Source organism: Passer montanus, unplaced genomic scaffold, assembly GCF_014805655.1.
Source record: "Passer montanus isolate IOZ18808 unplaced genomic scaffold, ASM1480565v1 scaffold106, whole genome shotgun sequence".
NCBI classification, from domain to species: domain Eukaryota; kingdom Metazoa; phylum Chordata; class Aves; order Passeriformes; family Passeridae; genus Passer; species Passer montanus.
This window is the reverse complement of record NW_024357170.1, coordinates 2,406,210-2,425,698: the sequence shown is the minus strand read 5'-3', so window position 1 is coordinate 2,425,698 and position 19,489 is coordinate 2,406,210. Positions and strand designations below refer to the sequence as shown.

Genomic DNA, 19,489 nt, shown 5'->3' with positions numbered 1-19,489 from the left:
CTCACAACAGCAAACCCTGAGCAAAGTGGCTGGGCTCCACATTTACTGCATTGGTCTAAGGATCCCATTGTTTAGGAAAACTATAAATAACTTCACAAGAGTACACAAATACCTATTGATATACTGGGCACATTTGTACAAATATGTGCTCCTCAGAATCATCCAAAAAATTTTATTTCCCATACTCTAGAACGGATTTTCAATGAACAAAAGCAATATTTAAGACTACCATTTAAAATAAACAAACATGCACATTTCTAAATTAATTGCTGTGCCTCAATACAACCTAAACTGGCAGCCCATTGAAATTTATCAGAATGAATTTGACAGCATAATGTCTTTAAGCTCACTGTATTGTATGAATGGCAATCCTACTTGTTTAGTAAAATCTGGTTGTATGAGAGAGCCTGGGCTATAAGTGAGTCAGTTATGATATAATCAACGTTCTTCACGCATGAAGCAACACTGGTAGATTGGTACAAACTTAGCTAAAGAGGCTCATTATCTGTACAAAATCTTTTTCTCACAGGTAACTAGTTTCACTGATCAAAAGGCTTATTTTGAAAAGCCCAGTTATAGCGACTGGGCTTTAAAATCAAGAAAATAATTATTTAATGACCCAGTTTTGGTTTTAGCACAACAAAAACAATCCAGTGGGTTTCATCTTTGTTAATAGTCACTTTTATCTTATAAGGTAACTTCTAACAGCTGATCACTGAGGCTGTCTTGTGACAGAATACTAAATACCAATCAATTAAGCTAGACTGTTTATTTCTATAGGTTTTGAATACCTAACATCAAGATGCAAAATAGACCCTCCATGTACAGCAGGCCTGAGGTAGATCTTAAACCTGCCACTGACCCTGTCTGAAGCTTTCTGCTTCTACCAAAATTTGGTATTAATTACCAATTTAAGACACGGAAACAATGCAAAATCTTTAGAACTGTTAACATAATATTGTAGGAAAAGAAGTTAAATATCATGCACAGTAACATCTGGTTTAGACAGCTTACATTACCTGACTAATGCTGAACATCCATGCAGTTTTGCAGTCTGCCCAGTTTATTCATCAGGCTTGTCAGATACCTAAACTCTATCCGATATGAGTTTGATATCAGACACAGATGTTCCATTATTCTGCACATCATTACAAGGATCACTCTTGCTTTTTACTATTTACTGAGTTTGTGATTTTTGGGATTTTTCTTACTGAGCCAAGGCAAGTCAGGCAGAGATATATGTGTATTAGACAAGCATGAATATAAGCAACGTCTATAGAGCTAAACGGAGCTCAACAACTAAACTATGAATACTTAAAGCATAAGGAAACTTTTAATGAAGAAAACCAATTCAATAAGTACCAATGCTGGGAATGCTGTAACCTCCTCAGCTGTGACCTCGAGTACATTTTTGCAGTTCTTTCCCTGGAAGGGATGAATAGAGAAAGAACTGGTGCTGAATGATTATTCTGCTTGCAAGAAAGAAAATCCAGCTTCCAGAGGAACAGCAGCTCAGAGATGCTAGAGCACCAAAAGGCGGAAAATCAGAATTTGTCAATTTAAGCCCAAGACAGAAAAATATGACAACCACAGAAATGCTTTCAGAGGGCATTTGAACAAACATTTTGGAGGTCCATGAAGAATAATATGTGGTTTCAAATTTTTGTAGACAAAATTAATTTCTAGGTCTTCAATCTTTTGAATGGACTGGCAATAGATGTTTTTTAGAAAGAATGAGAGAAACTTGGAAGGAAAATATTATTCCTACTAAGTATCTACAAGTGGGAAAAAGTAACAATCTTGCATCTTTTATTTGTAAGGTATTCTGCTGTGATTACAATAATTGTTCTTTTCACCAGAGAATCCCTACACTGAGACTCAATAGACAAGATGAAGTGCATAAAATCCAAAATATAAGTGTACATAGAGCCTAATAAAACCTGCTAGATCTTTTTCAATTACAAGATTGATGTGAGGACATAGAGAAGTAAAGTAAGTTTTTTCAAGACTGTTATAAGCACAATAATCTGAAGTGTTTCCTTTTAAAATAATGTTCTGAGGATTAGAACTATACAATCATGACACATGTAGAGAGTCAAAGAGAATCAAACTTCAGCGTCCTGTCTGAGTTGGTGCAGAAAAATACCTCCTGTAACTTGTCTGGGGAAAACAAGTCCTTTCCATCTGCTGGCCAGGGGTCGGGTCGGGTCGGGTCGGGTCGGGTCGGGTTCGGTCCGGCCCATCCCATCCCCGGGCCACACCCACGTGTTTGGCGCGGCGCTTCCAACCCCAGGGGCAGCAGGCCCACCACTGCCCAGTAGGAGCTGGTGCTACCAGAGAACGCCAGCCCCTCACACCCCCTTTTTCATTTTACTCTTAAGAGCAGGTTGGCGGGCACAACATTTGCGGTGCCGGACAATTAGCAAAAGCAGCAGGGGGATGTTTGCCAATAAACACCCAGATTTGAGGTTAAGCAGCTGTAAATCTGCATTAATCGTTTCAGGAATTCAGCTATTTACAAAAGCTTTCAAAGAGCAAACAAATAAAAGAAGGGAGGGGAGAACAGACAGGAGAGGAGCCGATCGGTCCTTACCTTCACACTGCTTCCCTTCCCCTTTGTAGCCTGGCTTGCAGATGCATTTGTAGGATTTTGGTGTGTTTTGACAAATTGCGTCGATGTGACAGTCATCCGTAGCTTCTGCGCACTCGTCAACATCTGGAAGCACAAGGGGACAGATAAGAAGGGAGACCTGAGCCACAAAACACCAGGGATACATACTCCCCTTGAAGCTGTCTGCCTGCCTGCGTTCTCAGTGTCATGCTGGAAATGAGAACATTTTACGACAAATAACTAAACCAGACAACGTGATCTTCTCCTCAAGTCCCTTATAAGCACTGCTCCAACGAGCTGGAGGGACTCGGTCTCACATTTCTGCACTATTAATAAAATACTTAGACACTAGAAATTAGCTTCTGCTGTTTAAATCTGGTACTAGAGACCCACATCTTAATAAAACAAGAGAATGCTTAAATTACATATAAGAGGAGAAAAAAAAGACCACTTGCATGTTTTAGCACAGAGATTTTCCTAATTTATAAAGACAGACCCTAGTTTAAATAAACTGTGCTGGTGGGGGAATGGGAAAAAAATATTTGAACAGCAAAACCACATTAATACTTTCTACTGAGCAGCAAAAAAATAAATAAACGGAAGACCATATGAAACTCGGTAAGGTAGAGTGAAGGAAAGCAACCTGCAATAACATCACCTACTTGGACTAACACTCATTTAGGGGAAAAAAGTGCCAGCAGCCGTCCCGACCCCTGCACGGGTGGGTGCCTTACTGGGTACGCCCGACGCTGAAAGGGGGAACCTAGATCGCTTTTCTTGTTTTCAGAGTAGGAAGCCTTTACAAACATTTCAGTGACGGGCATTCGTTCTCTCCCCCAGACTTAAAGAGGATGGGGAGGGAGGAGGATGAGACAGAGACAAGATCTGGTAGTCGTGGGAATGTTAATGAGGTGAGCATGGGGGAAAAAAAACCAAACCACTCCGACATACCCAGGGATGGGGTGCGCTGGGAACACGGGAACACTTATAGCCCTGCCTAAGCTGCCACGACCCTGCACTGCCCACAGCCGGTCCCCGGGCACACCAGCACCCGCAGCTCCCGACGCGAGGGCGGCGATGCCACCGCGCCCAGGCCGGGCCGTCAGCACGGCCGCAGTGTCAGTCCCGCGCCTCCCAGGGGACTCCTCCCCGCCTCACGCCACAGCTACATCTGGGGCTCCCGGGAGGACACGGGCAGGCAGCTAGAGAGGGACCCGCAGAGCTGCACAGAGCACAGCCCCCGCTTTATGGCCAGGAAGTACCGAGGAGACAGGGGTGCTGCGGAGGGAGGCAGACGGGCATCCAGCGAGAGGCATGTGCAGTTGGCTTCATGCCAATTAGATTAACAGATCCTCCAAAAGGTGCACTAAAGTGAAAACAGTTTTATTATTAGCTTGAACTCCTAACGCTAATTGTTTCAGAAGTGCTCACTCAGCCATCTCCAGTGATAACACATGGGTCCTTCAAAGTCACCAGGAACAGGAGGGGGTTATTTAGAGAGGGGAGAATAAGCAGACATTGTAGCATGGCACACAGCAGAGAACTTCTCTGAGAGGTGCAGACCGCGGCGGCCCCGCGGGGCACTTCTGGAATCCCAGACAGAGAATCGCCTGGACTCTGTATTGTTGTTGTTGTAGAGGTTTTTGTGTGTGTGTTTTGGTTGGTTTTTTTTTTAAGAAAGAGGGGAACAGAACACCGAGCGTCGTAATTTTCCGGACTAAGGCAGAGCTGCTGTAATCTATTGCCTTCTATCTTGTCCATTCGTTTATTTTTACCGCTGAGCCAATTCAGATCTAGTTATGATTTACATGACTTAGCTTAGGTGTTGCCCAGCTCAGGCACAGATTCAGTCAAGCACAAAGAGAAAAGAAGTTTTTGGGGGGTTTTCTCTGCGGTTTTTTTAATGCTTTGGTTCATACTTTTCGAGTCATTAAACCGGCACCCACCTCCCATCAAGATCAGCAAAAGTGACAGCTGGACTCTTTATAATGCCGTCAAAATTTAAAACTGCATTGAGCCAAGGGGGACATTTCACAGCAACCAGAGGATGCCTGGGAGTCAGGCGTGAATGCCAATGAGTCAAATGAAAGGGCAAAACCAAGTATGAGCCTCTGCTCTGCTCCACATCTCACATTGCATTACTGGGACTTTAAGAACTTCTAGGCTGACTTCGTTCATTTTGTTACTTTTAAACACTATCCGAGGAACAAGGATTTTTTTTCCACGCCCTCCCCCCCTCCCTCCCCCCCACGCCTGTCCCCGCTCGTACTTCACCTTAAAAGATTTCTCCTCGCACAACTTCAAAACCTGCATACATTTCTTTCAGAAATCACTTCGGGCTTGCAACATTCTAAAGCAGATAGGATTGAGGGGTGTTCGATTTTTGGTTTGGTTTTTTATACACCGAAGCAAAGACAAAGTATAATCAGAGCTATTAAACTGATAGGAGGGCCCGTGTTAAAAACACCAGGTCTTTGGGTTAATGCGCAGACAAGGAAAACCTGTGAAGATATCCCAGTCGACGCTTGCTCTGCGGAGTCTCCAGGGCTCAGCACATACTTATCTCGTGGGCACTTAAGGAAACTAACTTCTTCTGCCCCATCTCTCCCTGCAGAAATCCCTCGGCTCCGGCTGTGTCAAACACACGAGAAAACGCCTCCCCACCGCAACTTCCAAAACCCCCGGCGCTACGAGAATTAACCTCCCCCTCAATACCGTACAGCGGGCAGAGGAGAGCGGACAGACACGGTCCCCCCGGGGCCACGGCTCCGCGCCGCCCGCGCCTGGGGAAGGCGGCACGGCGGCGGAGCCCCCTCTTCTTACCTGCGCCCCCGCTGCCTCCCGCCAACCTGCCGGCCCAGGCGAGAGCGAAAAGCAAACAGCAGCGCCGCGAAAAGCAAACAGTGCCCATGATAATGATGCGATCCCCGGTGCCTGTCTGCGATAAGGGACGCGCTCGGGGCCGGCCGCGCGGAGCCGCCGGCGCTGACGCCTTGACAGCGCCCCGCTGATTCGCCGGGGCTCCCGCGGCGGGGGCGGGGCCGGGGCGGGCCGGGGGCAGAGCCGCGCCCGCGGCTGCCCTCGCTCCCCGCCGCCCCGGGGAGGGGGTGCTCGGGCGGCGGGGAGCCGGTCCCTGCGCCGAGTGGTGTCTACTGGCGGGGCGTGCGGCGCTGCCCGGCGTGGCAGGGCGGCTTGGCTCGCTGCCGCCCCGGCAGGTAGGATAGGCAGGGACCGCGTAGGGACTCGGCAGCATCGCCACCCTCCGCGCTGCGCCCCCCCGCGGCGGGGGCCGCCACGGGATGGACGGATAGACGGACGGACGGACGGACACCCCCACGCCGCGGCTGTGAGGGCAGACAGGCCGGCGCACACTGCCCATCTCCTTGGCAACCCCGGCCAGGGATCCTTCACCCTTCTCGGGTTCAGGCTAAAAGACAACTTTTCTTTCTTCCTTTCTTCCTTTTCTTCCTTTCTTTCTTTTCTTCCCTCTCCCCTGCCTATCTTCTAACTTCGGCTAACTCCGCTCCCGCTTGCCACGGATTATCATCAGACGCTGGCTTCCTCCAGGGTTTTAAGGGCTTTGCTGCGGAGGTCAGTGTGCCTTTCCAGCCCTAGGTTTTCTCCTCCAAGCCCTTCACTCGGGTCAACCGCGGTTCCTGAAGGGATCCCTGGGCCGGCCCGGGGAGATATTCTCCCGAAAGTCACCAGCACCTTGGAGGTGAAAGTCCTTCACTTTGAAACCCAAACATGAGATATTTCTCCCCTCCGAGGCTAGCTCCATGATCCTAAACTCTTTCAGACTGTCTTTAAAGGACTGAAATAGCTGTCAGGCATCCCTTGTTATGGCCGTGCCGCCCATCTTCGCTTTCCACCTTTCTTTCACAGGTACCCCACCGCTGAAATGCTTTGCTACTTTAGTAATTCCCCTTTACTTCATGGCAGTTAGGAGTTTCAACTCCCAATTCCCCTGGGAGGCTGTCTGTCTGTCGTGCATGAGTTCCACTTGTCTGGAAGATAAATACACCCTGTCATAGCCTTTGATGCTTCTTTTTGACAAGTTCCTCCCAAATACACATATATGTCAGTACAATACACTTGCCCAGAAAGTAGGACTATTAAGTACTTTTAAGCTTGAAGAGATGGGAAAGAAACGTAAGAAAAGTTGCTCAGCCCAGCTGCGTGTTTAGTAAAACTCCACACCACGGTCCTTATTCTCCAATAACACTAAGCCACTACTGCACGGTGACAAAGCTGTTTGCTTTCCGCGTGTTTACACCTCTACTTTGGGCATTCCCGTCCTTAATCCCTTAGGGGTGGGGTTAGGGCTATTGCTATTTTAAATCCGGACGCTTATTTTTTTGTGTGTGTGACCCGGCTGAGGTGCAGCGGTGGATTCCATGCCCGAGTCTTCCATGGATACACCACGGCGCGTCCGTGCCGCGGAGGTCCCCAGAGGGACCACACGGTGCCTTGGAGCGCCACCTCGTGACCGTTACGGCAGAGGCACCCAAGGGCCGTTCTTTTCCAAGATTTTTGGAAGGGGGAGTTTTGTCCTAGGTGAAAAGTTAGGCTAAATCTTAAACCCCTCCCCCATTTGTTGCTTTTTAAATATTTCACAGTTGGCCTTTTCGTTCAATTTCATGGTATCATACTAAAATTTGTAATGGGATAAATAATCAAAAAATTGTATATTTCATGAAGGAGTTCACTAGTCTAAAAATCTACTATCTCAACTTTTTAAAAAGCCACAGTACAATAAATAAGTTTGCTAAAGCAGCAAAACGTTTCCACTGCCTTGGTGACTTGCTCTCTGCCATGCATTGTAAGTATCGTGTTAGCTGCAGCTGTTGAGTTACAGAAATCACCACACTTGTGCCTGACTCTACACATTTACAGTCCATAATACCTATATGGCACTCAGGAAAGGAGGTCCCCTTGATGAAATCTCACATTGTTTATATATGTCCTCATATTCTCTGAGGGTGGCATACAACTGAAAGCTATAGATCATTCAGATCAGCTGTCCCTCTTCTAGTGAGCTTGTTGTGTTTTTCCTTTACCAAGGTCCTGACAGATAGAATACATGAGGAAATACAAAAGTACTGTATTTATCTAAAGAAGGCCTGAACTGTAAATCAGGATTATTACATAAAATAAAGAATATAATCTACAATGCCAGGCTGAATATTTCCAGATGGGTCTTTTCAGTCTTCCTTGCTAAGGGACACATCTTAGAAAAGGGATCCTTGTGGATCCCCACCTTTTCCACCTGTAATTATGTCCTTGTGATTGGTTATAATAATCTAACATAATCTCTATGTCAATTCCAAAAATGATTTTATGAAAAATTAAATTTTAGAAGTAATGACTAAGCAGCTTCTTCCAATGTGGACAGTAAAAGCCAGATTCATGCCTGTAAACCTGCTCTGGATAAGGGGGATAAGCAAGAGCTGCCCTGGGCTGCAGGTGAAGCCAACCCAGCCTAGGGGGCACCTCCAGTGTTTCTGCTCTCTACCAAAGTACTTTAGCTGTGTCTCAAAACCTTTGGGCAGGATGTTAATTGGCTCCTAATATTCTTCCACACTAATGCCCTTAAAGCTTTGGGGACTATTCCAATAAAATAATAATAATGTTTAATAATAAAAGAGTTATATTTTAAAACAGGATCCATCTCTACATAATAGAAAGTCCATACAAAGCTGCATATCAGGCAAGAGCACAAATAGAATTGTGGCTGCAGAACAGTACTCCCACCTTCAGAACACATTTTCCCACAGATATGCACCATTTCAAAATTTGAAAAGACAGTTTTGAAAAGACAGAACAGCCTCTGCAGAATTATTTGGTTTCCTGGTTTGCTATTTATGAACACCTGTATATTGGGGCCACTGCTGCCTCAGGAGGCAGCACAAGCTATTGAAGTGCTGGGAATCACAGCAATCACTCAATACTATGCAAACTTGAAACAATTTCTTTATCTCTCCATTCCTGTCTCCCTTCCTTCCTTCTGTCCCTCTTCTTTCTGTCCAATTGTGTAACTATGATATTTTATGAAAAATCCTTTGCTAGGATTTTCCCCTCCTGAGGAGCTGAGGACCCCAGGAAAGAAATGTAAACAATAACTATTTGCTACTGTGGAATGCAACAGGTGCATCTTCCATTGGTCCATGTGGATTGTTTTCACTTGATGATCAATCACAGCCACCTGTGCTGAGGCTGTGAGCAGTCACAAGATTTTGTGTTCTATTCTATTCTTGTTCTTTGTAGCCTTCTGATCATTGTTTTCTCTCTTTTCTTTTAGTATAGTTTTAATGTAGTAGTATTTTAATATAATATATATCATAAGATAATAAATCAGCCTTCTGAGAAAATGGAGTCAAGCCTCGTGTCTCCAAACATAGAGTGTTCACCTCAACACAATTGCAGTGGAAGCCCACTGTAGCAGGGCCTTTCACTGTATTAATGTAGCACCTCTCAAAATAACACACTAAACTTGTTTTGTCTGCTCCTCAAATTAGGGCTTTCATGAGGCCAGTGAAGCACATAAACCCTCACCCTTTTAAGTTCAGTTCATCTATTTTTCTGGGAGAACTGGGAGAGATGTGGCTCCTTTGGATAGGGGACAAGGAATGCGTGTGCCAGAATTTGTGCTAGGAGCACCTACACTTTGAACCCTGAACCATGTATCTCCAAACTTTACTTAAATACTTTTTATTAGGAAGAAAGGAGCAATGCAAGCCCAACTCTTCAAAGCAATATAGACCATTCTGCATTTTTACATGTATTTAGGAGAAGCTTTGGACACTAACAGGCAATAGACATGCATAGATGCTGTATTACTTCTTTCCAGGGAAATATGACATGTAAGTTTCCTAGAAGTCAAGTAGCAGCATGCAGCTGAAGTAATTCAATGATTTGTTCCTGTATATGGGAGTAAAAAACAACAACACAAGTCCACCATAATCCATAATTAAGTTCTGCACAAGAAAATTCAGCATATAAGAGGAAGAGGATTTTTTTTCCCCTAATTGGAGGGAACAAGGAATTGCATAGCAGCTGCTGTAACAGTTAAGAGGGGACATTTATTCTATAGCTTTGGTGAGATCATAATCAGTTTTATCTCAGTCTCCCATCAGTGAGACAATGTGTGAAACCTTGTGGAAGTAGTGGTAAATTTGGATATTCTGGGGGGAAAAAAAAAGGTGTAAGTCAGTGCCAGACTTTGAAGACAGACATCAACTCATGCTTGAGGACAGCTACTCTCTGTGCTGTTACCTTCCTCCAAAATTTGTCACCTGCTTCATCCAACTGTCTCTCCCCTTCCATTGCCAGGGTGCCAAAAGAGATGAAGACTCATGCAAAAGCATTTCCTTAAACCTGTAATTATTTTAACACGGTGGATCATGAGGCTCATAAGGCTCAAAACACCTTACTGAGAATTGCTATCCACAAATACATAAGTTTCTTTCCTCCTAAGTGTCTCATGAATAATTTTCCATTCAGAAAAAAATGCTTCAACAGCTAGAAAGTGGGAGGAGAGAAGGGAGTTACTAGGAAGAGTAATGGAGATGTTTGTTTTTTTTCTCTCCTGCTTGAATTATAACCACTGAGAGGGAAAGATGAAAACATGAATGAAGAGATTGAAAATACCACCATCACCATGAAAAGCAGAGTAGATCCTTCTTTTGTGGTACTCAGTCAATATTAGTAAAAGCATATTTTGCCAAGATGAGGGTTACATCTCAAACAGGTGAATAAGGACTTGATGCATAAAGAGCTGGATAAAACTTAATAACCTTCATTATACAGGAGACTGGTTACAGCAGTCTCTCTTGAAATTAATAAGGGACACCTGTAAAAGCTGCAAGAGAGACACACAAAACAAGGTTGTGCCTACTACCTTTTCTGGGATTATACTTTAGCAGGTGGGAGAAGATGACAAGGACCTGTGGAAACATAGAGCTGAGAAGGATACCTTCTAGAAGTCCTGTTTGATAACTGTTGCCAAAATAGTTTTAGAAATGGCAGTGATGTGTCCTTGTGTTCATAAGGAGATGAGAGTGACATTCTGAAATGGTTGGGTTTTAGGAAGTGGGGGCATAAGGGAGCCAGAAGGGAAATATCAAGGGGAAAAAAAATCTAATTGGTCTTTGTCCATCCACTAGCCTTAGACTTGAGTAGGATGAAAATTTTAACTCAATGACTTGTCCACTGGAGACTTCAAAACAGTGACTTGTGCTAGTACAACTTCTGGCTCCTAATCTGCTGCAGATTACTTGCCATTGTATTTTAGCATTGGCATTTCAGTTACTTTCAAAATGAATCTCACAGATTGTGATTGCTGCTGCCCTAACATGCAATCCTCTTAAACACCCAGGTTTGCACACTCCAAAAATGTCAAGCAACTCAGAGGAAAGTCCTGTCTTTGGCATTTTAGGCTTACCATAGTTAAAATCTTAAATGCTGGGTAGTCATTAACTGCTCTGGCCTGCACAGAACAGCAAACAGAGCTCTAGTAAGTCACCTGACAAGAGAAAGCTTTTGGATTGTTTTAGAAGACATGTACGTATCTCTTGTTTGAAAGTAAACCTTTTCTCAAAAATGGCTACAGCTGGCTCTGATTTCTTCTCCAAAGCACTTTGCACCCTGAGGCTGAGGTACTTTCTGTTGTACCCATGATCTGTGGTCAGCTATCTTTCTTGTTCTAATCAAGGTCCTGAACATGCAAGAAACACTGAAGCATGTACATATTTATCAGCAGGACTACTCTTGCCTATAGACCTCTGCAAAGATTGCCTTAGTAGTCTTGGGATTGTATAGTGCAGGACAAAGACGAGGCCGTGCCCTCCACTCACAGTCTCTTTATCTTTCAGCACAGCTCAAAACCAGCTGTGGGGAGTGACGTGGCTCTAATCCACATGGGCAGTCATCTCTGCTCTGTGGAACACACCATGTCACCACTTCAGAGGCAAAAGCTGATTCAGCTTCACAGAGGACTTAATATTGCGAAATTTAATTTTTTTTTCAATTCAGAGCCCTGAGGGCCTACCTGCCCTCCCTTCCCCCCCCAAAAAAAAAACCAAAAAACACCACCACAAACCAAAAGCACTCACAAAAGCCCCAGGATTTCCAGAGGCTCCAAATTTCAACTGCAGCCTGGCAGAGCAGCTGCGGATGTGGGTGAGTTGGCAGGACATCTCGCCAAATCATGGTAAGATCTTGTAAGACTCTGGCAACAACTCTTTTGAACCTTTCCTGAACCAAAACCATTTCATTTTTAACATTGATAGCAGCAACAAGACTCCAGGAAAACTCCAACAGAAGTTTTTTTCATAAAAAAAAATTTTCCTGATTTCTCCACAATTCCACAAACAATTAAAGGTTATTTCTCAGGACACCTTTACTGCAGACAGGCAGGAAAAATATCTTTAATGCAGCCAGCTCCTGCAATTTTCTTCCTTCCCTACCCACCCAGCCACTGAGAGCTAGAGTGAGATTTGTGTACTAATTAGAAATTCTGCATTCTTCAGGGAGGCCCACAGCACCAAAGCTGCTCTCAAGATTTTCTCTTTAATTTGCTGTAATGTGAAGAGAGTCCAATGCTGTTGAAACTTAGATAGTTTTGCATTGCAGCATCTGTTCAATTTACTGCAGGGACAGAAATTCTTCCATCAAAACCAGCTGGAGGACTAAGCACCAGGTCAGAGTATCAATCTCTTCACCAAACCAAGTCCAAGCCAACTATGTAGTGGGAGCTATGTAGTATAGAGTTTTTAAAATCAATGTGCTCATTTCAGTTCAAGTGTAAACATGTACTCATCCCCTTGTTTAGCTGCAGTATTTACTGCACACAACCCACAATTTAAGAGCCCATTGCCATATAAACTTAATCTTAAACAAGAAGTGTGTTACGAAAGATGTGCTTAAGTTCAAGCCCTGGCTTTATCCACAAAGCCTGGCCTATTACCAGTAACAACTTTTATCCTAGACAAAACCTCTATAAACCAAGTAAAGTTTTATTCCAAAGTAGGTACCTATATTGAAATATAAATGCATGTAATTCTTTGGACTGTAATTAAATGCATTTTAATTCAGTTGCTCTGTTCCTTCAACACAGCTGAACTGAGGTGGGCTTTGATCAGAAAGCCTGCATCTCCCCTGCTGTGACTGTAGCCTTAACCTCTTCAGTTGTGAAAAAATACTATAAAACACTGTAGCTGTCACCTGGAGAGACCAGTGTGTGTCAGGGGGATAGCAGCAGAAATTGAGGCCTGTAGTCCTGTAGCATGAGCCCTGTGGGGCTCACCTGGTGAGAAATAACTTACAGAGCAGTGTGACACCACAATGAAAAGTTCAGAAAGAGAACAAGCAGGGTCCTGTCTCCTATGGTCCTGTAGTAACTCTTTTCCATCTCTAGGCATGCTCAGATTAGCTAAGGATTGTGACAGTTAAGAAGTTTCAAGTGTTTCCCAGTAAACAGAATAGTGCTTCTGAAACAAGAAGAATTCAAAACAAGGAGAAGACTTTTTCCTCACTGTCTTTTAAGGAAGAAGGAAAAAATCTCTCAATCGGATCTTTAAAATACTTGGATGCAGCATTGTAAAGTTAATATTATTGTAAAGACAACCAAGTCTAGAGATGCCAAGATTATGGTATCATTTATATTAAATTAATAACACATATACATTTTAATAATTTAAAATTATAATAAATATACATTATGAAGTAGAAATATATAAAATGTAGCATTACATTAATTTTATAATTTATATCAGCTGTGTTTCTCACATTTTTAGGTAGCCTTAATGCTTAAAATGTTGATGCTGAGCACTGCTATGAGCCTTACCACCAGTGAAAATGAACATGTTTTAGTTGGAAAAACTAGACAAAGGAAATGAAAAATTTAAGTTAGACCTAAGGATACAGTTGGGTACTTAGGGTTTTAATAGGAATAGTATAAGTAAAATTCAATTCCCACAGAACTGTGCAGCAATAGGAAAGTCCTCATCTTGTGTAGAATCATGCTGCTGTCAACACACCAGACAAGCCTGATAGAACCAGACTATCATGATCTTTGTGGTTTATGAGAAACTTCCAACAAAGAAGATACTGCAGAAAATATCCAAGCTCAAATCTTTGCCTCAGATTTTTCCACCACATCAACCAATGCCTCCCCTTCTATAAAACAAAACGAGACAAAAAAGTCTATACACCTGTGTGTGTTGATTTTTGCAGTTCTAACCTGAATTTAATAAAACAAAAGGTTAGCAAATCTTCATTCCTTCTAGCACATTTTCCCCAAGTTTCAGGACTCTATTTCAGTCCCATGGTGGCTGCAGGGGTAATTGCAGTTGCTGTGAGTGAGCCTGTGGCTCACAGGCCATGTTGACACAGACTGCTGTGAAGGAGCTGGTGGAGATCCCTCACCAGCACAGAAGGGGAACAGCCCTCCCCAGACCCCTCAGACTGCCAGCATGCTGCATCTCAATGGTAGAGTACACATCTCACACATTTTCCCAGTAATCATGTTTAAAAGGACCAGGAATTAAGGCATTCTCGTTGCCTACTTCATCCTTAAAAGCACTCCCTGCTTGGTTACACACTTGCAAAGGCTTTGAAAAGACATCATTCTATCCAAATATACAGTGATGATTCCAGAACCACTTGGAAGCCCCAATTATAATTTTCTGCTAAATGAGTTCTCCTCCCTAAGGACTCTCCAGAGGAGCCTATGCTTTAGTGCACTAAGCTACCTATGAGATAGCTGAAGCTCAGACTAACTCAATTCCTGACAGGCAGCTGCAGTTTCAGCTGGTGTGAAATGGCAAATAGAAGAGAAGATTATCAAATAGAATTAAATGCAGCATCCTCACGAGATCTGGATATAGAGAGGGTAAAATTCCACTCACCTTAATCCTGCATATTATTTTGTTCTATTGAAAGGCCATGGCTGAATGAATAACGACAGGAGGATTTAGTCTCATATGTTCATTGCTTCTCTTTTCAAATTACATTAAATACACAGTGCAGACCCATTATTCATGTTGCTGTTTTTTAGTATTATTATGCCATTAGAGATGGATTGGACTAACACAGGTATAGTAAATTGCAGTGAAAGAAACTTACAGAAGATTATAGGACAGTAAGGCTTCATAAAAGTGTGCTCAGAGAGCTGATGAAATCAGAAAAATATATGCTATCACAAAGTGAAAATACAGCAGGCACAAGCTACTGACTGCTTGAAAGCTCCCAGGTAAACTCTCATTGTTCTTCAATTTAAATTACAAATCTAAAATAATTTGGAATGAATTTCAGTTAAATATGATAGAATTAGAGAAGCAAAATCAATACTTGTGTCACCAATTTCTTGATGAAAGAAACCTTGGACCAAAAAGGCCAGATGTATGTAGATATATCTACATGTGTCAAGACTGCAGATAGTACATGTAAGATCTTGATGTGCAGAACCTGCATGAAACACAGCATCCTTGGTTTTTTTACCTAGAAATAGACAATTTCATCTACATGTTTTTATGGAGCTAACACTGAACATGACAGTACCTACCTTCTACAGCTCTCTCTGTCTGTTCTTCTCTCTCTTCCGCTAGTGCTTAATCAGGGCATTAAATGTTTGAACAGGATTTTAATTTGCATCTGCTTTCTACCTCTGCAAGTCCAACCTCACAACTCAAAATAATGTAGAGCTTTCTGCTGGCTTTATTTGGCCTTCAGTTGCACACTCAGGTTTGTGTCAAGGGGGTGCAAATCCTGCCAGACCTAAACAGCAAGTTGAACAGTTCTGCAGTGTGCAGAACAGCAGTGTCAGCCCTGTGGGAGTCTTACACTGCATGTCCCAGTTCCACCCGAACACTACTGAGGTGTAGTAGAGTCCACATCTCTCTGTGCAGGGGAGGGATACCATGAGCAGCTGGGCAACAACAGCAAGTGTTGCCATCTGTGCCACTCAGGGTCATCTGGGCCTCATTTGGTGCTTCCATGGCTTGCCAGCTACAGCTGATCAGCCTGCACACTTTGTTTTGGGAAGAAAACAAAATAGGAGTTTTTTCTTTGGATAACAAAGTTACATAAAAGTCACTCCACACTAGGAACTGAGAGGGTGTAGCTCCAGGATAATTTCTGTATCAAGCTATAGAAACTTCAGCAAGTCTCCAGTTTGCAATTTCAAAAATTATTTATGATGAGGCCAGTATTTTACAAGTGTCTTCTATTTAAAGAGATTGATAAATATTCATGAATTAGGTCTCATAACACAGAAAAGGGGAGTATTATTCTCCCTTAGTAAAGATAAGGGAAAGATCATACAGAGTGGTTAAATTACTTTCTCAGGTTCACATGAGAAGTTTGGAAAACCCAGGAAAACCCAGGGAAAACCCAGAGTCAGGATTTTGAAAGGGATTTCAGGTGTCTCCATTATAAAGGTAAGAGTGGCTTGACACAGGGACTGCAAGCTCCATGCCTGTTTGAAATCAGGCCACTCAAGAGGGTCCACAATTAGGCATCCACTGCTACTAATAACCTTGGCAAAACTTAGTCCCTGTTTTTGACTGCTGCTCCACAGTCTTCAGTACTGTAAAGTGCAGTGTGCTGTCCTACCAAAATACAGTGGGAGCTAATTAAAGGCTGTAACTTATCCCTAGCCACCCAAAAATTAAAGTCCCATGTTCATTAAACACTGTTTTCTTTTCTAATCATGTTCAACAGAGTTTAAATGCATTATTTTTACACTAGAAATTTGGGATAAGTCCTGGGTATTGCAAAACAGTCATGCTCCAAGAAATCCTTTCACTCAAGAATGATTACAACAGCTTCTATAAATATAAATTGTTTTACAGCCAAAGACAGACATCTAGTTTTCACTGAAATTAAGCCAGCAAATATCTTCTGCCAGTACTATAACAATAATCATGCTGATAGTGTTATTTCAGTTTACTGAAAGCCAGGATCCAATATGCTACAAATTAAATCAAGCAACAAAAGATAAGCAGGGTGAAAGGAAATGAATACTAATAAAAAATTTAAATGTTTACATTTGTTTTCTGGGTTCAGATACAAACCCAACATACACAAGCAATCCTACATGAAACTATAGCTTTATTTTCCCCCTGTTGCCGTCTGCCCTGCCCCCTTTTTTAAAATTTAAAAGCAGATTATGCAGACAAAGATATTATGAGAAAGCACATTTCAGTTGTAAGGTTTTATGACAGGGAAGGAAAACAGGGCTCAGGCCAATTAAAAGCTTTAGAGAAGAAAGGCAAATCAATTAAAAATGCCAGAGGGCAGACACTGGGCAGAAAGAGAAGAGACTTTGACAAATTTGAAATAACTCTGTTCTCCACAGTCCATAATGGCAGATGAAAATAAGCTGTACTCATACCCACATATATTCAGAGGAGAATGAAGCATTTGATATCTCATGGATAAAACAGATGTGTGCTTCCACAAACTGAATAAACAAGCCACAGAACTGAGTTAGTGTTTGGTGAGTACTTTGGAGAAGAAAAGCAATGTATAAAATTGAGATGCTATTTTTAAGACACACAAGCAGTCACCCTTCTAACTCAGCTGCTGAATTATTATTCTTATTGATCTGCTACTGCATTATTTTTTACACCACAAAACCCGTTCGCTCTCAATAGAACACAGGCACTGAAAAGACAATAGTCATAAAAAGATTTGCAATATGGAACTTCAAAGAAATCATATTCCAATTTTGGCAGCTTACTAGGAATAAGAACCCAAACTGCCATTGCTGAATGTATCCTTTGACTGTAACTATAATTTAAAAGCATTGTCCAATGTAATTTCTTCCTTTTTTTCACACAGTGATCCCAGGCCAATTATTTATCCCCCCTCCCCCCTAAGAATAGTGTTTTGAAGTCAGCCAATGAAACATGTTTTATTTAAGGACTATATTCCTAAAGCAATGGAACAGATTCTTTGGAGACCTAAAGGTTGCAGAGCACTTCATTAGTTCCACATAATGAAAGAATGGTGCAATTGAAGGAGGTCTCTAAGGGAGAATGGTGTGAAAATTAGAGACTCGTCTGCTCACTTGCAAAAAGAAAAAAAAAAAGAAAAGAAAAAAGAAAAAAAGGAAAGGAAAAATTGAGAAAAAGAAAAAAGGGGGAAAAGAAGAAGGGAAAATGAGAAAAATGAGAAAAGGAAAAAAATTGTGGATTTTCTAAATAAAGCACACTGTCTCCATTCAGCCCACGCAGAAAGGGTGCTTACTCAATCCTCTTACCATTGACAATATAATAAAACCAGAGGAACTTTTTTGAAGTAGATCTGCACATTCCACATTTGGATTGAGGGGCAATGGACTGTTTAAATTGCTATTTACATTTCCAGCTGTTTTACCAGTGATTTGCCCAACTTAATAGCTCTTTAAGCTTTTAAACAAGAAAATAGCTATTCTCAAGACTCAAAGAAGAAACCATGGTTATTTCAATCTCCCTCTATTGTAAAAGGCTTAGACCCCTCTCTCTTTATAGATACCCTTCCCTTTATAGTACTTCCCTTTTCCATCTCCTCCTTCTTTCTAAACCTTCTTCCATCTTTTTATCTCACTTTTTACATTATTACTTTTAGCATGATAATGTATCTTTGCTGATACTGCTGATTCAAGGAAAGTGTTTGCAAGTAATCACCAAGGTTCCCAAGAGAGACTTAAGTTAGCCAGAAAATTAGATTTGCATGTATAATCTTCTGCTAGTTATTGGGGAGTTAGTCCATGTCAAACAAATGCTCTACAGCTATTGAAAAAATGTATATTTATTTATCCACTTTCCTCGGGGGATATATTAAAAAAAACCTAGATGTGTGTACAGACAAAATGTATTTTCTGCTTATTTTTCAGGCAAATTGGAAGAAGAGGGCAGAGGAGCAGTCCACAGATAAGAATGAGACCAAGATGAAAGGTTAAAATGGGAGGGAGGTTAATTCATAGTGGCTCTATAAAAAACTGCAATTATTTTGTTGTAATTGGAACATATTAGCTTGTTTAAATTGGTGCTAATAAAATGTAAAATCGTGAAGAAGAAATTAAAAAACAAAACCCACCTCCTCCTTTTGCCCTGATCAAAGTTTCAATGTTTTTCTTTTATTAACTCTAAATGTTCCCTGTGTTTACAGATGATTGCAACCCTAGTCAGACAGTGGAGCAAACAACCAAATCTAAACCTTGCAGGAAGTGGTAGCAGCAACTCTAAATAAATTTTTTTAAATGAGTACGGTTCAGTAAAGAAAATTTTAGCAATGGTCAGAAAAATACAAGTTCTTTTTATATTGTATCCTAACTCAAATATTTTTAAAGAAATTAATTGCAACTGGCATAACACTGGACATCTGTGATTTTCTTTTGAAGGTAACACTTCATTTTTAACAGTCATACAGTCTAAATGACACATATTCTAAACTAAAATGCCTATTTTTTGTTAAAGTTTGTAAAAGTTAGTTTATGATCCCCAGAGCAGGTATACTGGCTGCCCCTGAGCAGCAGGATGTTTGTCCTGGTGTCACACACTGGCATGTCAGTGACAACACAGCAGTGTCACTAGATAAGACAGGACCACGAATCAATGTGTATTTGAATTACTGTGGTTATAAGAAAATTGGCTTCTACCTGGACCATCTGTTCCCTTCAGAAAGGAAGGGAGAAAATCTGCACACCTGAGTCATTAAAAAGTGACTGAGTTCTAGAGGAAGCAGGTTTAAGGATAAATCAGGTGCTATCTTTGTCTACAAAGGAAAAACAAATCAAACAGCATAAAACCCAAGGTCCAGTAGAAGTCACCAAAAAAAAAAGAAATGGAAAAACATCCAAAAAAATTCTAAGCATAGTTAGACTTTATGAAA

General features: G+C 41.9%; 1 protein-coding gene across 4 annotated transcripts in view; it reads right to left on the bottom strand.

The window, feature by feature from the left end:
- SCUBE1 (signal peptide, CUB domain and EGF like domain containing 1) overlaps positions 1-5,573 on the bottom strand; it is a 193,070-nt gene extending 187,497 nt beyond the window's left edge. For all 4 annotated transcript variants that reach the window (XM_039720961.1, XM_039720986.1, XM_039720979.1 and 1 more), the window contains exons 1-2: positions 5,435-5,573; positions 2,594-2,716 (exon numbers count right to left, since the gene is read on the bottom strand). In XM_039720961.1, the coding sequence (XP_039576895.1) occupies positions 2,594-2,716; positions 5,435-5,522 (211 nt within the window). In that variant the 5' untranslated portion in view covers positions 5,523-5,573. The remainder of the gene's footprint in view (positions 1-2,593; positions 2,717-5,434) is intronic.
- Between the last annotated feature and the right edge of the window lie 13,916 nt (positions 5,574-19,489).